Source organism: Fistularia commersonii, chromosome 3 (assembly GCF_037954325.1).
Source record: "Fistularia commersonii isolate RoL2024-O1a breed Wild chromosome 3, RoL_Fcom_v1.0, whole genome shotgun sequence".
In the NCBI taxonomy this organism is placed as follows: domain Eukaryota; kingdom Metazoa; phylum Chordata; class Actinopteri; order Syngnathiformes; family Fistulariidae; genus Fistularia; species Fistularia commersonii.
In genome coordinates, this window is record NC_141286.1 from 10234797 (window position 1) to 10253324 (window position 18528).

The window sequence follows — 18528 nt, forward strand, 5'->3', positions numbered from 1 at the left end:
GAGAGAGGCGAGTAGTCATCCGCTTTTCCCATGGCTGGGAGAATGAGCTGCTTGTGCTCACATGGCTGAGGGCATGTGTGTGTGTGTGTGCACGTGTGTGTGTGTGTTAGTGTCACCGGAGCCCCCCCAGAGCACTGAGACCAAAGGGGGTCTCACCGTGACACTTATTATCCCGGCGAAACATGACACACCACCAGGGAGGAGGACGGTAGGGGGGTGCATGAAATGTGTGTGTGAGAATGTGCTGAGGTGTGTGCGTGTGTGTGTGTGTGTGTGTGTGTGCCCCCCGCCCCATTTGACTGTAGGTGAAGTACGGCTGTCGGCGTTGTCCACCTCTGAGGCGACACACACATTTCCCAGAGTCTAGTCGGCTTGCAGGAACTGCGTGGGAGCATGTGTGTGTGTGTGTGTGTGTGTGTGTGTGTGTGTGTGTGTGTGTGTGTGTGTGTGTGTGTCATTTTCTCTTCTCATGACCGTCCTCGTGATGGTCTACAGCGAGCTAATGCTCTCTCGACACCCCATTAAAACCCCGGACACGTCGTTGAGAACTCTGCATAACATTCTGAGATCCTTAAACGCATCACGGATGCCAACATCTCGAAATCACCAACGTGCCAGAAACGTATAAAACCTCGCAGGAGATGGTTGGTGCATCTTCAGGTATCGGGAGCAACACCCACGTTGCTATTACCGTGTTATTACACGTTCATTACACTTTCCGCATTGTAATAAGCGCACATGTTGACCCAAAGGAGGGGTTTCTACGGCGAGACGTTTCAAACCCCGGCTTTCCACGAGACCCCGCTCGGGTTTCCTGAGCGCCACCGGCTACAAAGCACCGCCGAGTGGAGGTGGAACACGAGAACAAGGGTGGAGGTGGTGGAGGAGGAGGAGATCTTAAGGGACGTTGCACGTTTGTAGAGAAAAAGGGGGGGTCGGTCTGGGAAAAGGGGTGATGGGGTGGAGGAGGAAAGGTGAAGGCAGGAGGTGGAGAACAGGTGAAGGCAAAAGCATGTTGGAAGATGACTTTTTTTTTCAGATAAACTCCTAAAATAGGCCCTTTTTCTGTCCTTTCTCCGGGAGCTGTCAAAATAATGGATTGTCACGCTAAAAGGCCGGATATAAGAGGCCAAAGGGGGCGCCGGGCGGGGGGTAATTGTAGGAGTCGAGGGGGGAGTTGGGATAGACGTGGGGGCGGACAGGCGGAGGAGTCGGGTCTGCTTCCAGAGTCCATTCATCCCCCATTAGCGAGGAAGGGAACCACATGAAGGGGCGGCGACCGCGCCGATGGCCGCGTCCGCCGGTTTTCCGGCCAATCGGCTGCGGGCGCCTCCCGTGCACGCCGAGCGGCTCTCTGAAATGTTGCGGTTCCCTCAGGCGGGCAAGGGGGGGGGGGGGGGCATCTCAGCGGGTTCTGGTACCTCATGTATTACTGTGTAATAAGCATTTTTTTTTCTTACAACGCTAAGATCAACTTTGCGGGCCGAAGCGTGTTAGTTTACTTTGGCGGCAGCTGAGATGTTTCTGTGCAAATACTAAAAAAATAGTTTCTTGGCTGTTCGACCAAATCCGCCGGAATTTTTCCGTCCCCCCCCACTAACGCAGCGCCCGGGCTGGGACGGATCCTGACGGTGCAACACTCCTCTTATCAGCGGCTCCGACTCCTCCACCTAAGCGCCTGTTGTAGCCACATTCCTTTTGTTTTTTTTTACACTAAAACGCGTGGATGGGTTGGACCGAGTTGACGCCGTCCTGGCTCCACCGCTGCCTCCCAGACCATAACTTCAACCCGTTTCCCAGTGGAAACGTGCTTGAGGCCGAAACGATATTCCCACTTTTTATTTTCTATTCTTCTTATCTAAACAGTACTAATGATTTTAGGAAAATTTGATGGCCTGGCATGGGGATTTTATAAATCTATTCATGAATTCATTCATTCATTCTCTGTAGCGTTCTCACTCATACATCATTCAGAGACAACAAAAGACATGTATATATTTTTTTTAAAAAGGGTGTTATATCTGCCTCAGCAGCCGTTTGATGTATATTTGATGCGTCTCGATATCCAAACAGCCGGATCGATATCTGACAGGCCTCCGAGCGTGCATGAGTGTGTGTGTGTGTGTTTGTCTGTGTGTCTGTGTTTGTGTGTACATGCATGTGTACATTTAGACAAAAGGCAGTCCATATCTACCATTTTTTTCGAAAATGAAATTAAATAAAAAAAAAACACACAGAAAGAACTGGTGGGCTTTCCAAACCGTGTCCGGCGGTGGAAAGGTATGCGCCCCCCCCCCCCCCCCCACCCGCTCACATGAAAAGAATGAAAACAAAGATGGCAGACGGCGAAGCAGGAGAATTGTTTTGGCCGGACATTTTGAACGGACGGATCGACCGCGGGGCCGTTTACGGGTTGGAATAGCTGACCAGAAAAAAAAACCCCGACGGGTGATTGACAGCGTAACGAGCGGCGATGGATTGGCAGTGATGTGGTATGAGAACAGCGTGAAGTGTGTGTGTGTGTGTGTGTGTTGCTTATTACTGTGTTATTACACATTTATAACCTTTCTTCTTCTTTTTTCCCTCCTCCACCTTCCAAACATGGATGGAGGCATCCAGGGGAGCTCCGGTGGAGATGGAAGCTCCACCAGTATCCCCCCTTGAATCCTGCCCCCCCACCCCACCAGCCTATGTGCTTGAAATTTGATTTGGATTGGTCCGTGGGCCTCCGTGGGTGAAAGCTTTTCCTCCCTCCCCTTTTTCGCTCTCGGTCGGGGTTGTGAAACAGGAAGGTAAGTTTGACCGCGTCCCACGGTGACGCACTGGAAGAATGTCTATTCTCCTTCCAGTAATTTGTCTCACTGAGACTTACGGGGGTCTCGGCCAAGCATATGTTGCCCTCCCCCTTTTTTTTTCTCCCCCCACCCCCACCCCTCTTGTGAGCCATTCCTACTCCTCTCTGAGAAAGATGAGATGCTGCAATACCTTAATAATGGATTAATGGTGCCTGTGGGCCGGGGGGCTGAAATAAGACCAAACATGGTCTCCACAGAGAGCCCCAAACAAAGATACTCCCTTTTGGTGTTGTTTTCTCCGGGCGCTGATTCAACCCCCCCACCCAGACAAGGGGCGATCGCTTGCCGGAGGGGGGGGGGGGCTGTCAGTCTGAGGAGGACCTCACTCCTCTCTGGCCCCCGGCGCCATCTCACATGTGATTTTATAGTCTTATACATGTTCAGGCGGGGAGGTAGGGGGGGGTTTAAAAACAACAAAAAATAAAGAATCTCTCCTCTCCTTTTGGAGAAAACAAAAGACGGGTTGGCCAAAAGTTAAGACACCTGAGAGGTGCGGACATCCACCCTTCCACCAGGGGGAAGCATACAAGTGGGTGCCACAGGAACACGGGACAGTAAAGGCAACTCAAATGGTTACCATAGTAACAGTAGAGGTATCTGTGGTTTTCTAACAGTTTAGGGGCAACTCCAACAGGAGGGTGCGGTTTGGCCTCCTCTCACCAGCTCGGCAGTGGGAGCCAATGAGGTCCAGTATCTAACCGTGTTCCCAAACTGCAGGTGGTGAGGGAAAGGAGAGGTTTCCTTGTCGGGGTGTCCATGTGATGAGTTTGGACACTGAGGAGTTTTGACGTGGAGTCCGATGAGGTGGCATCTGGTCAGGATGCCTCCTGGAGTGACGACCAGAGGACCTTAGGTTAGGGGATATGATGTCAGGTACTGATTTTGGACAAGTGGATTAGCACTGTTAGCTAACCACTAGCCGGATGCTACTAATAACTGTTGCGTAGTGGATTTTAGCAGTGGTACTAGCAAGATGAGAGTGGTGAAAAGGATGAGGAGGGTGGGGACCCCCCGGAGTAGGGGGTTTTCGTTTTTTTTTGTTTGTTTTGGGACCATGACTCAGCCATTTACCGTAAACCTGCACGACTGACTTATCACACACACACACACACACACACACACACACACACACACACACACACACTACTGAGAAGATGCTGAAGCATGAGGAAAAAAAATGCAAACTAGAATGCTGTGAACTGGTAGGGGGTCATGGAAAGTCCTTATGTTTGAATTCTAAGAAAATTTCTGAGGGCACTTCCTGTTTTCTTTTCCTGTTTTGAGATGTCTTGCAAAGTGTGGGTAAGCTATGTGTGTGGGTGTGTCTGACATTTGATGTTGGCATGAAGGCGATGTCCACCAGACGTTATCATCTACGGTTGATTGACTGCACCGTCTCATCATACACACACACACACAAACACACACACACTCCACGCCCTACCCTCTCTGGGCTATTTCTGAGGCGACAAGAAAACGATCAAAGCTCTGTGACCACATTTCAGGCATGACTTTCTAACTGTCTTCATCATCTCTGGTTACACACACGCACACACTTACATGAAACACATCTTCCCTTTCTCCGAAAGTTACTGCAGCGTTAGTAATCTGATGAGAACGTGCACGGGTTGTGTGTTTTCACCCCCCCACCCCCTACCCCTAGTCTGTCTGGCGGGTGGGTTGGATGGGGGGTAAATGTAAGTGGAGGTTCAGGCGGTGTCAAGTATCACTATTGGGTCAGCCATTTTTTGCCCCCCCCTGCTCCCCATCTTCTCACAGTCTCAGTTGCTAATTGCGTCTGCCTCCCCTCACACACACACACACACACACACACACACCCTTGGGGCGCCATCCACCAGCGTTTTTTTTAACCCCCCCCTTCATGGATGAATGCCAGCCAAGTGTTGCAACACTGCTGTAGCCTGGGGCAACAACCCCCCCTTCATCCCCCCCTCGCCAACCTGCTTGATGGTCTTCCAGCCCCATAACGGTCTGATTTACCGCTCGCCAGCCTGATCGCAATTTATGAATGAACAGCTGCGGGGGTTCGTCGTTACTCGTGCACGACACCTGATTGACCCCCCTATCCCCCCCCTGTGCACACACATCAATTTGTATTCAATAATCAATTATCTATCTAGCAATGAGAAGCTACTTAAGCTACCAACTGCTAGCTGTGGTTTTGGAGTGCGGTGGAATTTCAACAACATGGCATTGGAAAGGAAATAAAAATGGTGGCATGAGCAGAACCCCCCCCTTCACGCCTGATTCACCCGCACTGTCCAAAAAAATAGATAATCAGAAACGTAGATGGACGGATATAGCTAGATAGATGAACAGACAGAGATGGATGAGTAGGTAATGGCTAATTGGATGGTCTGAAAGGTAGATGGACGGACAGATGGATGGAGGCAGTTTGCAGAGTGTGTCGGTAAAGGTCAGATCTTGAGCAGGTCTATAAATATTCAAAGGAGATGTGACTCTTGTCGCCGTCTGCTCAGATTTCGCCCATCGACGCAAACACATGCACACACACCCACAAACAGACACGCTCACGCACACACACACGAGGATTTTATTTGGGTAAGCGCCTGGTGGAAAAGGCCTTGGCTCAAGAACATCTTTGGGTGTATCAGTGTTACAGAGGGGTGTTAACGGCCCCAGTCCCTCCCCCCGCCCCACACCAGAAGGACACCTCCAGGGTGGGGAGTCTACGCCCCCCCCCAGCACCCCCCGCCTTCAGTGTTTGTATTCTTTCTCAGGAAGGGGTCAAAGGTCAGGGAGCATTGAGGTGATAAATGCTTCCAGGTCACCTCTCCTGCAACTAAACCCACATCAACAGACACCATCACTCAGCTGGAGCATCAGGAGTCCCCTTCCCAGACACACACACACACACACACACACACACACACACACAACGCCTGCTCGTATTTGCCCTCTCGTAGCTTCCTGCGCTAAAGCAAATCTATTTATGAAGTTTCTGCAGACGCGGTCGCTATGCTATCCCTGGCTTCATTTTGAATGGGGTGAGGGGCTAATGTGGACCCCCCTCTCCCCACACACACACACACACACATACACACTCAAGCTGACTGGTGTTTATGTTCAAACACAGTCTGACATGTGGTGTGTTTCTCTTACAGCCACTGCAGAGGGGGGAAAAAAATCCTCCCCGGTTTGTTTGGGTTAGACAGCGGAGGAATGAAGGGAGGCGGACGAGTATGTGTGTGTGTGTGTGTGCGTGTGTGAAGGGGGGTGATGTCAGGGTAAAGGAGGGTTATGCGAACTCGGACAATGCTCTCTGAATTTTAAAGAGGTGACAGAAAAGGAGGCGAGGGAGAAGGGGAGTGGAGGTTCAGAGGAGAGAAAGGGAGCCGGAGGGGGGGGCAGAAGAGGGGAGGACAGGGGAACAGAGAGAAAGTGAAGAGGGGGAGGAGCGAGTCCATGCAATGAGGGAATAATAGAATGTAGGAGGTAAATAAATAGATCGAGAGGACAGAGGTGGAGAGGGGGGGTTGCATTCCTGGCGTGCAACCAACCTGGTGCTGCTCTGCTGCCACCAATGTAAACACAGAATGGGGGAGGAACCATGCAGACGCTAAACCGAAAGAGGAAGCGGAGACACAGAGGAGACCAGCAGGAAGTACGCAATTCACGGGAACCGACAGAGAGAGACTGGCCGGACAGGACTTTGAGAGGCAATCACCACCCTCAACCCTTCAGCCCCCCATTGAAAACCAGAGTTGAGCTTGTGTTCCCCCTAGTGGTGGTGTCAGAGGTGCCAGTAAACTTAAGCGTTTATTACAAAAAAGCAGCTACAGTACATTGGCTATAATCCCTGTGAGGGCATTACCTGAGGTTGTACAGCGTTAAAGTGACACTAGTACAGTCATACTAGTGTCACTTGAGTGTACAGTCACTTGAGAATTTTTATGATCTTCTGTGGGCTATCTCGTGGCATGTAGCGTTATAGTCTATCAGTGCAAAGACATAAACAGTACCTCGCACGGTCAAACACTCCTCCCACTCCTAACTCAGATCATGGCTCAAATCACATAGCAAAAAAAATGACAGTTCTAAGTCTCGTGTCTTGGAAAATGACAATACATTTGTAGGTCAAGGTTCCAATGACTGTGCAAAATTACTGCATTTAGATTATATTTCTGGTCCCATCCATCTTCATCATCTTCATCCCCGATGTGCCACTTCCTCATCTTCAGTGGGCCACTAGACAGGCTGCTTGGCAATCTTATTTGACAGGGACGTCATCTCCCTACAGCAGCAGTAAGAGAACGTGAGTGACGCCGTCGCCTGAGGTTTCATGATGGTGTTGATGGAGGGCGAAAGTGACGGCCTTACTCTGTGGGAACTTTGGACTTACTGCTCTCCGCTCTCCGGCATCCCCACACATATATTCCTCCGATGGCAGCGGCTACGACCACCAGTAGCAACACGGACAGGAGCACCTCAGTTAAAATCCCGTTTTGGCGCTGGGGATCACCTTCGGGGGGGGGGGGGTTAGTAAACAAATACAGAGGCTTAAGGAATGATAACAACCGGGTTATTTATCCTCACAGAAACACTCTTTGAGATCTTCTGCAAAATCTGGGCCTCATCCAGAAGCCCGCACAGACAATAACAGCAATGACACTCACAGACGGAGAAGTTGCTGGTGTGGAGCCCGTCCACGGAACAGCTGAAGAACATCTGAGCGCCGGAGGAGCAGTTGAAGAGCGCCTGGCTGGATATGTTCACCAGATGGCTGTCCGGGTCGCTGTCCTTGCTGTTGTTCTCCTCCCTCCAGTCCTGGAGGACATTGCCCGCCTCCGTCCACACCTTCCATCTCACCATCGTGGCAGGAAAGCCGCCGTGGGAAGAGCACGTCACCCGGCAGTGCTTCTCACATGTCTTCAGGACAGAGGGTGTGCTGTAGGGGGCTGGAGGAGGCAGAGAGAGATCTTCACTTGGAAAAGAAGCCATGGTAGAATGAAACAAATTTCAACAATCACTCATTCATTCAGGAGAGGGGGTAACCCGTCAAACACAAACAACCGACCATTCTTGCTCTCATTCACACTTTAGTCTTCTTGACGCTGATGATGGAAAACGGAGAATCTATAGACAGCCCAGACAAGAAAAGAACATGGGAGGAAACAGAGGCAGGAGAGGATAGAGGGAACCCAGGCAGGAGAACCATCATTACTGTCACAGGACCGTGATGTGTGCGTCACAGCTTGCTGAACAGCGGAACCGGTTTCCTTCAGGTCCCACCTACCTATGACGCTGAGCTTTATGACTGAGGAATCCACCTGGTTGAGGTCATTGTACTTGGTGTAGCAGGTGTACGATCCACTGTGCGAGATGTTCAGGTTGAATATGTGGATGGTGGTGTCCTTCAAAAGGGTGTTCTTCCACGCACCCTTCAACTCTGTACCCACGTAAAAGCCGTTCACAAACACTCCGTCCTTCTGAAGGTACATGAAGGTGATGTTGTGGTCCCTGGAGGTGTTACACGTCAAGGCCACGCTCCCGTTTAAGCGTCCCTGGATCCGGGTCTCGCTGGCTGTACAGGAGAAAGGAACCCCTGTGAGACCTTCACCTTTGGCATTTAGAGCCTGACGTAATTTTTTTCAGCAGGAAATAAGTGGTGAGCATGTTTAACTCACTCCACCGCTTTCAGTTCCTCCTTTTGAACATAATGAAGTCACAGTGTGCGTGTGTGTGGGTGACTCCAAAAAGTCCTACGTCAAGCGAGGATGTCCGAAGACGTACTATGTCTTACGTATTACATTACATTGCATTACAGTTATTTGGCAGATGCATTTATCCAAAGCGACTTACAAAAAGTGCAATTCAGTCACCAAAGATCCGGAAGATTGGAAGTCAGAAGTGACCACTTAACCAAATAGCCATCTCCATATACATACATACATACATACATACATTCATTTCATCTTAATTTTTTTTTTTCGGCGTGGGTTGGGGGGTAAGTGCGATTAGTAGGGTACTGCTTGGTGAAGGGGTATGTTTTCAGTAAAGTACTTTTACGCGAAATACTTAACTAGTTATTGTGTCATCGCCTCAACTTTATGAGCGTGTGGATTTGGATTTGTGTGAATTTATGTGTGTGTGTTGGGGGAGGCATCAAGAAAAATAACGATAGCATGAATATTAATATTTGCCCACTGATCTGTTGATCAGTGTTGATCTGTTGACATTGCCAACTTGTTTCTATAGGCAATATAGGATAAAATAAACAAAATAGGGAGGGCTATAACACCAAAGTGACAGAAGCTTCTTTTGGAGAAGAACAGGTGCAGTATTAAAAAAATTTCAGCTCCGCGGTAAGACAGAAAGATACTGGAAATCTTTGCTACCTCATGCCATAACCATAACCATAACAATAACAATATACAACAACTCACTCAAATCAGTTACTGTGCTACTTAACATTGCCACTTTGCTCATTATTTATTCCCGTATATTGGTAAATATGGAGAGACATTTTTTTTTTTTAAATTATACTTTATACTTTTACACTTACATTTATTTCTTTATTACATGTATTTTTAGCTTGTCTCGCCCTTGTATGTCTTGCTGCTGCTGCTGCAAAACAATTTCCCAAGCATGGGATCATTGAAGAACATCAAATGTCTCATCTCAGAATTTAAAAGTTTGATATTAAACTGAGGGTCAAAACTGAAATAGCTCCGCGCACCCCTCGAAACTTTCATTTGTTTACGATGAGAAGGAATTGTTTTGTGTTTAGGGTGCATTTGCTTTAGCTGTTATGTTTCACCCCATGAGTGCAGGATTCAGAGAGGAGGATGCTGAGGAAGCTCCTCAGCATCATGAACAATGTTCATCACCCCCTGCATGCCACACTGACGTCCTGTCAGAGCTCTTGCAACCATAGACGGATACCACTGAAGAGCTCCACTGAATACCACAGGAGGTCTTTCATACCTGAGGCTATCAGACTTTTTAATTCCTCTCCCTTCAGCTTCAGGGAATCTCAAAATATTAAACCTTCAAAAAAAAAAATCTCACCCACTTACAGTAAATTGTAATAATTTATCTGTATATATGTTCATAACTGTGCAATATTTCATTCATAACAACTTCATGTACAATATTTTTTCACACTCTTGTGCACTCCTTTCACGCGGTACTTAAGACCTTAAGACACTTTATAGTCTTCACTTTTTACTTAAGACACTTTATAGTTTATTTGTATTTCTTATTCTCCCTTTTTTTACTGTTTATACAATTTTCTACTATTATTTATTATTGTTATGTTTTCCTTGTAACTCTGGCACATCAATTTCCTTCGCTTCGGAATAAATAAAGTTGTTCTTATTCTTATTCTTATTCTTATTCTGACCAGATGGTGTGTGAGATCATTTAAGTCCGGCCCCTAGCACGGGAAGGAAGAGCTATCTCTTGCTACAAATGTTAACTATCTGTGAAGATGTGTAATTTAAAAACAGTCCCTAGTCGGGATGGGCATGCCTGGCGCCACTGACCTGTGGCCAAAGGGTTGGGTGTCAGTGTCAGGGTAAGCATCAGTGCGGTGGCCAGCACACACATCCTCTGCTCTTGGTCCAAACTGGAGGGGAGAAAGAGAGAGAGAAGGAATTCAGATCTGCCACTACTCTTATTAAGGCGTTCAATCATTCACTCAAGGTTCACTCCATCGAAACTGCAGAATATTTTTGATGTTGTTGTTGTTGCTCATTACCATATGGGAACTGTGTATCAAAGGAACACACCCTTCTCTGCATGCCTGCACACGGTCACAAACATGCCCATGTGGGGAATTCCAACCGTGACACGCTCCCCTCAGATCCGGCCATTTTCCGGGTCGACCGGACCGGCCGTTTAAATAAATCATGTGATTTAGTTTCAGGAAACCCCTTTATTTCTATTACTTTCTTGTTCGAAACCAAGACACACACACACCATTGAAAACACCATCGCCTTTTCTTTTCGGGGTCGCCACAGCGAATCAACCTTCTCCATCTAACCCTATTCTCTGTATCCACCTCTCTCATAAAAACAATTATTCATTATTGATCCCCAATGGGGGACAGAAGCTATCAGAAGACAACGTATCACACGGGATACCGATGTTTGACACTCATAAGTATAATCAATAAACCATAAATAATCATAAATAAAAAGTAATTATTTGACAAATTGTAGGAAATTCGATGAAAGGATTAACAAATAGGACGATTTCAAAGGGGAGTATAGAAGAGACCTACCTTCGCGGGCTCACTCAGACGTCTTGCGAATGAATGGTTGAGTATTCAGGGCGTTCTACCATTATGTGGAAGAAGGAAAAGCGTGGGGGGGGTTAGGACTGTACCACTTTTTACTTCAGCTGAATCATCTAACATTTCTGCATGGCGGGCTGTGCATTTATCCAAAGACTATGCCTTTCTTTATTAAAATATGTTGATTATGTCTCATTATGAGTATGAGTGTATGATAACAATAAATAAAAGTCTTTGCGGCCGATGTTGCGGTCACGTGGTCTGTTTCCGGACTCGCGTTGCCAAGCAACTGTTCAAGCGTACCCTCTAAGAAACCACCAGTGGGCTGCATCGCTAAAAAAGCACCCGGAGCGACAGACGAGTCGGGCCCAAAGTTGTTTTAGCAGCGTCTGCTCCAGAGAGCGGGCCGTCCACTTGCAGTTACTGTTCATTATTTATTTTGATCAAATCCGAGCGGCGGCGCGCTAAGCTAGCTCGCTACCTAGCCAGCAACAGGTTGATATCAGCTACACCGGCTAGCTAGCTAGCTAAATTATGCTTGCTAGCTCGCTACCTAGCCACAGCCGGTGATAATCTGAGCCGCGCCGGTCCTCCTCAGCGCCCCGTTTTCCATGCGTCCCGAGTCCGGCAGAAGATGCCTGACGGTAGAGACGACGCCCGGAAGAAGTTCATACTCACCACCGCCGGGAACTTCCACGGCTTGAAGCGTCCTGCTTCCCCCGGCGACCAACAAGAACTAGACAGTTTCCTGAATGACGCAAACGAGTTTGTACTGTCAGTAAGCCGCCGTGAAGACCACCTACACTTCTCCAACCAGGTAGGACGCGAACTCCCTTCTCCGGGCTTCCGGTGCCAAAATACGCATTCCGCCTCTTTACTTTTGATACTTTATAACGTAGTCGTATCATTATTGTACTTTAATGGCAGATTGAGGATGTGGGTGCACGCCAGGAGAAGGTGCTGGTGTTCTTCAAGCTCCATCCCACGGTGATCACCGAGGAGAACCTCCACCGGAGCCTCCTGGTGTCATCCATGCTGGAGTCTCCTGTCACCACACTCTACCAGGCCGTGCGTCAGGTGTTCGCACCTGTCCTGCTAAAGGTGATTATTCGAATCCTCAGTGATGCTCTTCATTCATGCGCACAACTCAGAGCCCCAAGACCAGGAGTTTAGAGAGGTCTGATGCTGATACGGTTCTCTGGGTTCCTCCCACAGTCCAAAAACATGCAGGAGGTTCACTGGAGTCCAAAACCTAAATGAATGAATGAATCAATCAATCAATCTTGATCTGAAAGGGACATGACAAGAAGTCAGCGTATCATACAAATGTATGTATGTAAACCAGGATTCAAAATGAGGACCATCCAGACTTAAAGGGTTGATGACACAGGATTCAAGTACATTTCAAACCCATGTCAAAGAACGGATCTATACCATGGAAAGCTGAAGGTTCTCCTTTTCCTGTCGTCTTCTGTAGGATGAGCGATGGCAGTCGGAGTTCGACCCCAAGCTGGCCGGCCTGCTAACAGAGCTGGAGCTGGGCCTGGGGTCCGTGGTGCGTCAGACGGGAGGGTCCGCTTCCGCTGTGAGGAAGGGCCGTGCCGAGGACGACGTCCTGGGTGAGCGCGGAACTGTTTGTTCAGATAAATGCATAGCTGGCCGGCGGGCTCGCCTCACGCCAACAAGGTTCGCAGATTTATTGTTTCTCTGTTCCTGCCTGGGTTCTCTCTTGGTTCAGCAGGTTCACTAGAGACTCTACATTGTCTGTAGGTGTGAATGAGATAGTGAATAGTTGCATGATTGACAGCTGACCCGCCCAGTTTAAATCTTTGCCTCCCAGCTGAGCATCAGCTGGGTTGAGTGAAATGCAAAGACCACAGGGTCTTTAAGTATTCAGCACATTATCTCTATATATGTATGTGTGTGTGTGTATATGTGTATGTATGTATATAAAATGTATCTACATCATGGCAGGTATCCTCACGCCCAACGATGAGTTCCAGTACTGGACTGACATCTCAGAGTGTGCAGAGAAGATAGCCGTGAGGGAGAGGGCCGCGCATTTCAGCGAGCACTTCAAACCTATCCAGAAGGTACGCCTGTCTGAACTCCTCAGGGCTGTCATCACCAAAGAAGAGAAAATGGAAGTGACTTTATTTGCTGTTCTTGAGTTTGCACCCTGGACTGACAAGCAGGTGGATCTCAACTTCACTTTCCTTGCTCATGCAGGAGTATTGTGGTCTCGATGGCCTCTCCATGTCTGACGTCGTGGACCTGGTGGAACAGAGCAAAGACGCGCTGGATGACGTGTGGCGGCAGACTGATTATGAGCCCTTTGCTGAGACGCGCATGGTTCGACTCATGGATGTGATCGGTGAGCCTCGTGTACATTTCCATCTGTGTGTATGTGTGCAGCGGTATGTCTTCTAAAAAAAAAAGCCATCTCTCTCCCATGCACATTCACAAGGCGGCGCCCTCAGCCGGTATGTGCAGAGGAAACTGAGCGACCTCAGAATCTTCGAGGAGCCCTTTGCGTCAGCGAGAGAGGGCCTGAGAACGGGCGCTGCCATCTGCGAGCAGTGGGTCACGGCGTGCGAGCACCTGACCGGACAGGTGCAGGGCGGGCAGGGGACAGGGAACCAAATCCATACTCACTTTCCATCCCAATATGAGCTCTTGAGCAAAGACTGAATCGCGTCTCACCGGCAGGTGTGGAAGAGGTACGCCCCTCACCCCTGGAAGGGAAACAAACACCACCCACAAATGCTGCAGTGCCTAGCAAAGCGCCTGGATGAGGTAAGACACAACCCGGATCTTTCTGTCTGACAAGTAGCTGTTGGCATACACGTGTTGGAGAACATTTACCTCCTTGTCTGGTGACCTGAGGCGTTCAGGACGCTAACTGCTTTCTGTCTGTCAGGTGGTGACGTTGCGTGTCTTCCACGAGAAACTGCTGTGTCTGTTGCCAGTGGGCAGGCAGCAGGCTCTGTCTCCAGACCAGGTCTTTGAGCCATTCTCTGGTCTCAACCCCCTGCACTCCAACCCCTACACTGAGGTTGGTTGAGGCGGCCTCTGTACCTGTAAGCGTTTCCTCAATCTGCCCAATAAAATAACTTCTCCGGACTGGGAACATTCTCTCGCAGCCTCTTTGGAGAGCCGCCGTGGCTCAGTTTGAGCGCATCGTGGCCCCAGTGGAGCAGGAGGTGGCCAGCAGACTCAAGGGTTACATCGCCGACGTGCAGGACAACCCGCAGCAGGTAGTGTCAGGCATTGCTTCCCCTTTCAAAGCCATTCAGCCACATGCTGATCTGGAAACTTAGCACATGTTTGCATCTGTTCTCAGCTGCTCCAAGTGTTCCAGAAACACAAAGAGCTGATCAGAAGGCCCACCATCAGCAAAGAGCTGCAGTCAGAGAGGGACATCCTGCTGGCCAGACTCCTGGACCTCAACAAGGGTAACACTCTGAGTGAAATGTGACCGGGACATGTAAATTGTGGTCCCGGTTTCCCGGTTGTCAGCTATCTCAAAAGAGGAAGCAATATTTTAGTGCAACAGATTTTTTTTTTTCTGTGCCGATTCTCTCAGGCGTGAAGACCGAATTTGAGACTCGCTGCCATGGAAACCCGGGGGAAAAGTCCGGGCCACTCATGGGCAAGAACCTGCCAGAGGTGGTCAACAAGATCGTGTGGGTGCGACATCTCACACATAAGGTGCGTTTAACCTCCAGTAAACAGCGTTACCTCTCGAGCGGCTTCTCCAACTTCTCGCTCCTCGCACAGGTGGAGGACTGTGTCCGCATCGCCGAGGCACTGCTGTCGGACCTGCCCGGATTCAGGGGGTTCCTTCGCTTCTGCGACGACCTGTTGGAGGCATTGAGGGCATACGAACAGGAGCAGTACGAGGAGTGGTCCAGGGAGATACTCCATGGCTTGGCTGATGCAAAGTCGGGAATTAGGTCGGGTTCCCTCTGTTTTTCCCATGGTGTCTTAGCTTTGTGATTAGCGTGCTAACCCCTGTCCCTTGCAGTTTGCAGGCCAGCAGCAGAGTGATGGAGTTGGACCACGCCGACGGACGGCTGAAGATCCATTACTCAGACCGGCTGATGACTCTGCTGCGTGAGGTCCGGCAGCTCTCGGCTCTGGGCTTTCCCATCCCTGCCAAGATACAGCAGGCCGCCAATACTGCTGACAAGTTCTGCAGGCAGGCCATCGTACTCAAGCAGGTGAGACCTGTCTTTTCCACCGGCCCCAAATAATCCTGCTTCTTATCACAATGCTGATTCACTGCTGATTTTCTAGGTGGCTCATTTCTACAACACCATCGACCAGCAGATGATTCCCTCCCAGAGGCCCATGATGCTTGGTTTGGCTTTGGCCTTCGAGCAAGTCATCAAGGTGCTGTTTGAAAAATAAAATATCTTTTCCCCTGAACATGTAGCCCTGAAAAATGATCAACGTGAGGCTTTCAGGCCCTGAACTGAAGGCTGTATCGTTCTCTCTCGTCAGAATCCCCGCTCTCAGTCCAAGGAGTCCGGCAGCAAAGTGCACATCACCTGGGACAATCCGAAGGATCTGGAAATATACATCGCCAAGCTGCAGTCGGCCGCCGAGAAGCTCTCCACAGAGAACAGGAAGCTACGCAAGTGGCACAGTGACCTCATTGAAAAGGTTGCACCGTGTTCTTAGTCGGGGGTGGGGGGGTAGCATTGTGGCATTGTGGGCGACTGTTTATTTTAATGCGCCGTCTCGTGACCGGCTTCCCCAGGTGGTAACGCTGATGAACATCGACCTTCTTCGGCATCAGCAGAAGTGGAAGGACGGCCTTCAGGAGCTTCGCACTAGCTTTGCCACTCTGGAGGCTCAGGTACCAAATACAAGAGGCGTAGATCTGAGATGATTCAGCAGGAGGTTCTCCAGCTATCCCCTAGAGAAGAAGTACCTGAAGCAGTGGGCCGATGCTCACCTGGGTATCTGTGCCCTCAGGGCTTTCGGTCTGCAGACATGCAGGCGTGGCGCCAGCACTGGAACCATCAGCTCTACAAGGCCCTGGAGCACCAGTACCAGTCCGGGCTGGAGGCCCTTAATAAGAACCTGCCTGAGATCCATGCAGACCTGACCTTTAAGTGAGTTCAGGTTGGGATCTGTCAACCGTCAACAGTGTCTCTGGGGCACTTCTAAAAACATATTTGTTTGGAATAGACAGGGCCACCTGCAGTTCCGTCCACCGTTTGAGGAGCTGCGTGCTCGCTACTTCAGGGAGATGAAGAGGTTTATCTCCATCCCCAACCAGTTCAAAGGTGTCAGCACCCAGGGCGAGGAGCTCATCTTCAGTACCATGATTGACAGGAATGCCTCCGGGTTCCTCACAGTCTTCAGCAAGGCAGAGGACCTCTTCAGCCGCCTGCAGGCAGTGCAGCAGAAGTTCAAGGTACCAGGATGGGGTTTCTCTCAGAAAAGCACTGAGCATGTGTGAGCCAACGTCACTAATGCTTATGTGCTGCGCTTGCCCCTCAGGAGTGGGTGGTGCTTGGCCAAGTGGACCTGGAGAAGCTGGTGGAGACAAACCTCAGCTCCGTCCACGACTGGGAGAGGAACTTCAAGGCCTTGAAGGCCAGGGGGAAGGAGTCTGAGCGTCTGCCAAGGTGTGGGGAGCGGAGCAAAACCTGCTCGTTTCCATCGCGAGCAGGAGACAATTCAAATTGAAAAATGGAAACTATTAATGCCTTCTGTAGTCTAGCAGGGGGTTTCCTCGTGGGCATGCTCCTCAGTTTCGGATTAATTTCCTCACTGAGAGAATGACTCCAAACAAAAAAGGTTCTCGGTTTCACAATCACTGTCTGACCCACCCACTCAATGAATCCTGCCCCTGTATTACATAGTCTAATCAGGGGAGTGAAAGGAAAAGGTGATATGCTAACTGCTACCCCCTTCCACCAGCCAGGAGAAGGTGGACTGCATCATGGTGAACTGCGAGCCGGTGAAGGCCGTTATCGACGACCTGATCCAAAGGCTGTTCGACCTGCTGCTGGCGTCTCTCAGGAAGTCCATTCAAGGTCAAGCCCCTCCCCATTGAAACATCATTTTTAGCTCAGTTGCGTCCTCCCTTTCACTTCCCCCTTTCCTTTTCTTTGACGTTCTCTGTTTTGTTTTCCAACTCCCCCCCCAGGCCACGTGCAGAGCATCGACAGCTTCGTCTCCGAATCGATGGAGAGCTTGTCTGCCCGCCCGGAGAGCATCGAGGAGGTCGGCGCGGCCAGCAGCAGATACAACCACATTCTCACCCACAAGCCTGAAGTACGACAACACGTCACGCCCTCTGTTGTCATCATTTGCAGTATCTGTAGCAGTGGCCATTTTATATCTGCCTTTTCATTAATTTGAGAAAACGGTCTTTCCAGGCCTCTGTAGGTAGTTTCCATGTTCCCCTGCCTAGATGGGTTCCCCCCCCTAGGGTTCTCTCCAAGTTCTCTCTGAGAGTTTTTTTCAGGTTGTTACTTCCTCAGTCCAGCCGGTCTTCATTGTAGATTCTGAAAGCATGAATGGTTGGATGTGTCCATATCTTGCCCTGTGACTGACAGCTGTCCAGCTCAGGTTAAGCCCCGTCCCTCAGCTAATGGCAGCTGTTATTAGCTCTAACCCTCCAGGTGTGCACGACAAGCGTTGTGGACGATGTATGATGGAGTAAAGCGCGTGTGTTGCGTGTGTCCAGATCCAGCCTGAGTTCCAGTGTGCTGAGGAAAAGAACCGTCTGCTGCGAGTGGTGTCAGGGGCAGGCCTGGACTCACTGTCCTCGCTGAGGGCCAGATGGGACAAGCTGGAGCTGGTCATGGAGAGCCACCAGCTGATGGTGAAGGAACAGGTGAGGCCTCTGCCCTGTCCGACTCCCTTCAGAGCCTCCGGCCGTGGGCTGCCGGTTTCAGGCCTTTCCTCTGCACCCTCCTTAGGTTGAGGTGATGCGGAGCAACGCTGAGGGTCGGATCGAGGCCTACAGAGCAGACCTGGAGCGTTTCAAGGCCCGCTGGGATCAGCTGAAGCCCAAGGATGAGATGCTGGAGAGCAGGGACCACGCCGCGCTGCTCTCCTGCCTTCAGACCATCAAGGACAAGCAGCAGGAGTTCCAGGAGCTGGAGCTCGTGGGAAGCAAGCTGCTGTGAGCGGCCCTACCGGCGACAAGTCTGCCGCCATACTCGGGAAAACACTTTTCGTAATCCTCTGGTTTCTTCTCCTCAGGGAGGACTGTGCCTACTTCCACCTGGAGGCCCCGGCCTTCGTCCTGGCGGAGGAGACCAGGAGAGACCTGGAGGAACACAGTCAGATGTGGGGTCTGTACGACGAGTGGCAGCAGGGCCTGGAGGAGAAGGCCCAGCAGGATTGGATCACCTTCAGGTCAG

The 18528-nt window shown here is 50.1% G+C and overlaps 2 protein-coding genes across 3 annotated transcripts in view; one reads left to right on the forward strand and one right to left on the reverse strand.

Annotated features, from left to right (window-relative positions):
- Positions 1–6292: 6292 nt before the first annotated feature.
- Positions 6293–11168, reverse strand: LOC147235479 (uncharacterized). 2 transcript variants are annotated; one of them, XM_086143619.1, is made up of 6 exons: positions 11126–11168; positions 10385–10467; positions 8134–8421; positions 7514–7795; positions 7218–7359; positions 6293–7131 (listed from the first exon to the last, which is right to left on the reverse strand). In XM_086143619.1, exons 2-6 carry the CDS (start codon positions 10446–10448, stop codon positions 7086–7088), a joined length of 822 nt encoding a protein of 273 aa, XP_085999745.1. In that variant the 5' UTR covers positions 10449–10467; positions 11126–11168; the 3' UTR covers positions 6293–7085. The 2 variants fall into 2 exon arrangements, with proteins under 2 accessions (XP_085999745.1, XP_085999747.1); XM_086143621.1 differs by having other exon boundaries at positions 6311–7131; positions 7240–7359.
- Positions 11169–11771: 603 nt separating this feature from the next.
- Positions 11772–18528, forward strand: part of dync2h1 (dynein cytoplasmic 2 heavy chain 1) — a 54599-nt gene continuing 47842 nt past the window's right edge. The window contains exons 1-24 of the mRNA XM_086178080.1: positions 11772–11954; positions 12065–12238; positions 12615–12756; positions 13112–13230; positions 13367–13511; positions 13605–13750; positions 13847–13933; positions 14058–14192; positions 14281–14394; positions 14481–14592; positions 14724–14848; positions 14918–15093; positions 15165–15360; positions 15437–15532; positions 15644–15805; positions 15903–16001; positions 16121–16260; positions 16337–16565; positions 16652–16779; positions 17075–17190; positions 17304–17431; positions 17847–17996; positions 18082–18287; positions 18368–18523. Coding sequence (XP_086034206.1) covers positions 11772–11954; positions 12065–12238; positions 12615–12756; positions 13112–13230; positions 13367–13511; positions 13605–13750; positions 13847–13933; positions 14058–14192; positions 14281–14394; positions 14481–14592; positions 14724–14848; positions 14918–15093; positions 15165–15360; positions 15437–15532; positions 15644–15805; positions 15903–16001; positions 16121–16260; positions 16337–16565; positions 16652–16779; positions 17075–17190; positions 17304–17431; positions 17847–17996; positions 18082–18287; positions 18368–18523 — 3464 coding nt within the window. The remainder of the gene's footprint in view (positions 11955–12064; positions 12239–12614; positions 12757–13111; positions 13231–13366; positions 13512–13604; positions 13751–13846; positions 13934–14057; positions 14193–14280; positions 14395–14480; positions 14593–14723; positions 14849–14917; positions 15094–15164; positions 15361–15436; positions 15533–15643; positions 15806–15902; positions 16002–16120; positions 16261–16336; positions 16566–16651; positions 16780–17074; positions 17191–17303; positions 17432–17846; positions 17997–18081; positions 18288–18367; positions 18524–18528) is intronic.

Bases quoted from the DNA above. Each gene is read 5' to 3' on its own strand.
- LOC147235479 (XM_086143619.1), bottom strand. From the start codon at position 10,448: ATGTGTGTGCTGGCCACCGCACTGATGCTTACCCTGACACTGACACCC. The intron at 7,360-7,513 runs GTGAGTGTCATT...CCCCCCCCGAAG, and splicing joins CACCAGCAACTTCTCCGTCT to GTGATCCCCAGCGCCAAAAC. The intron at 7,132-7,217 runs GTAAGGCCGTCA...CTGCTGCTGTAG, and splicing joins AAGTCCAAAGTTCCCACAGA to GGAGATGACGTCCCTGTCAA.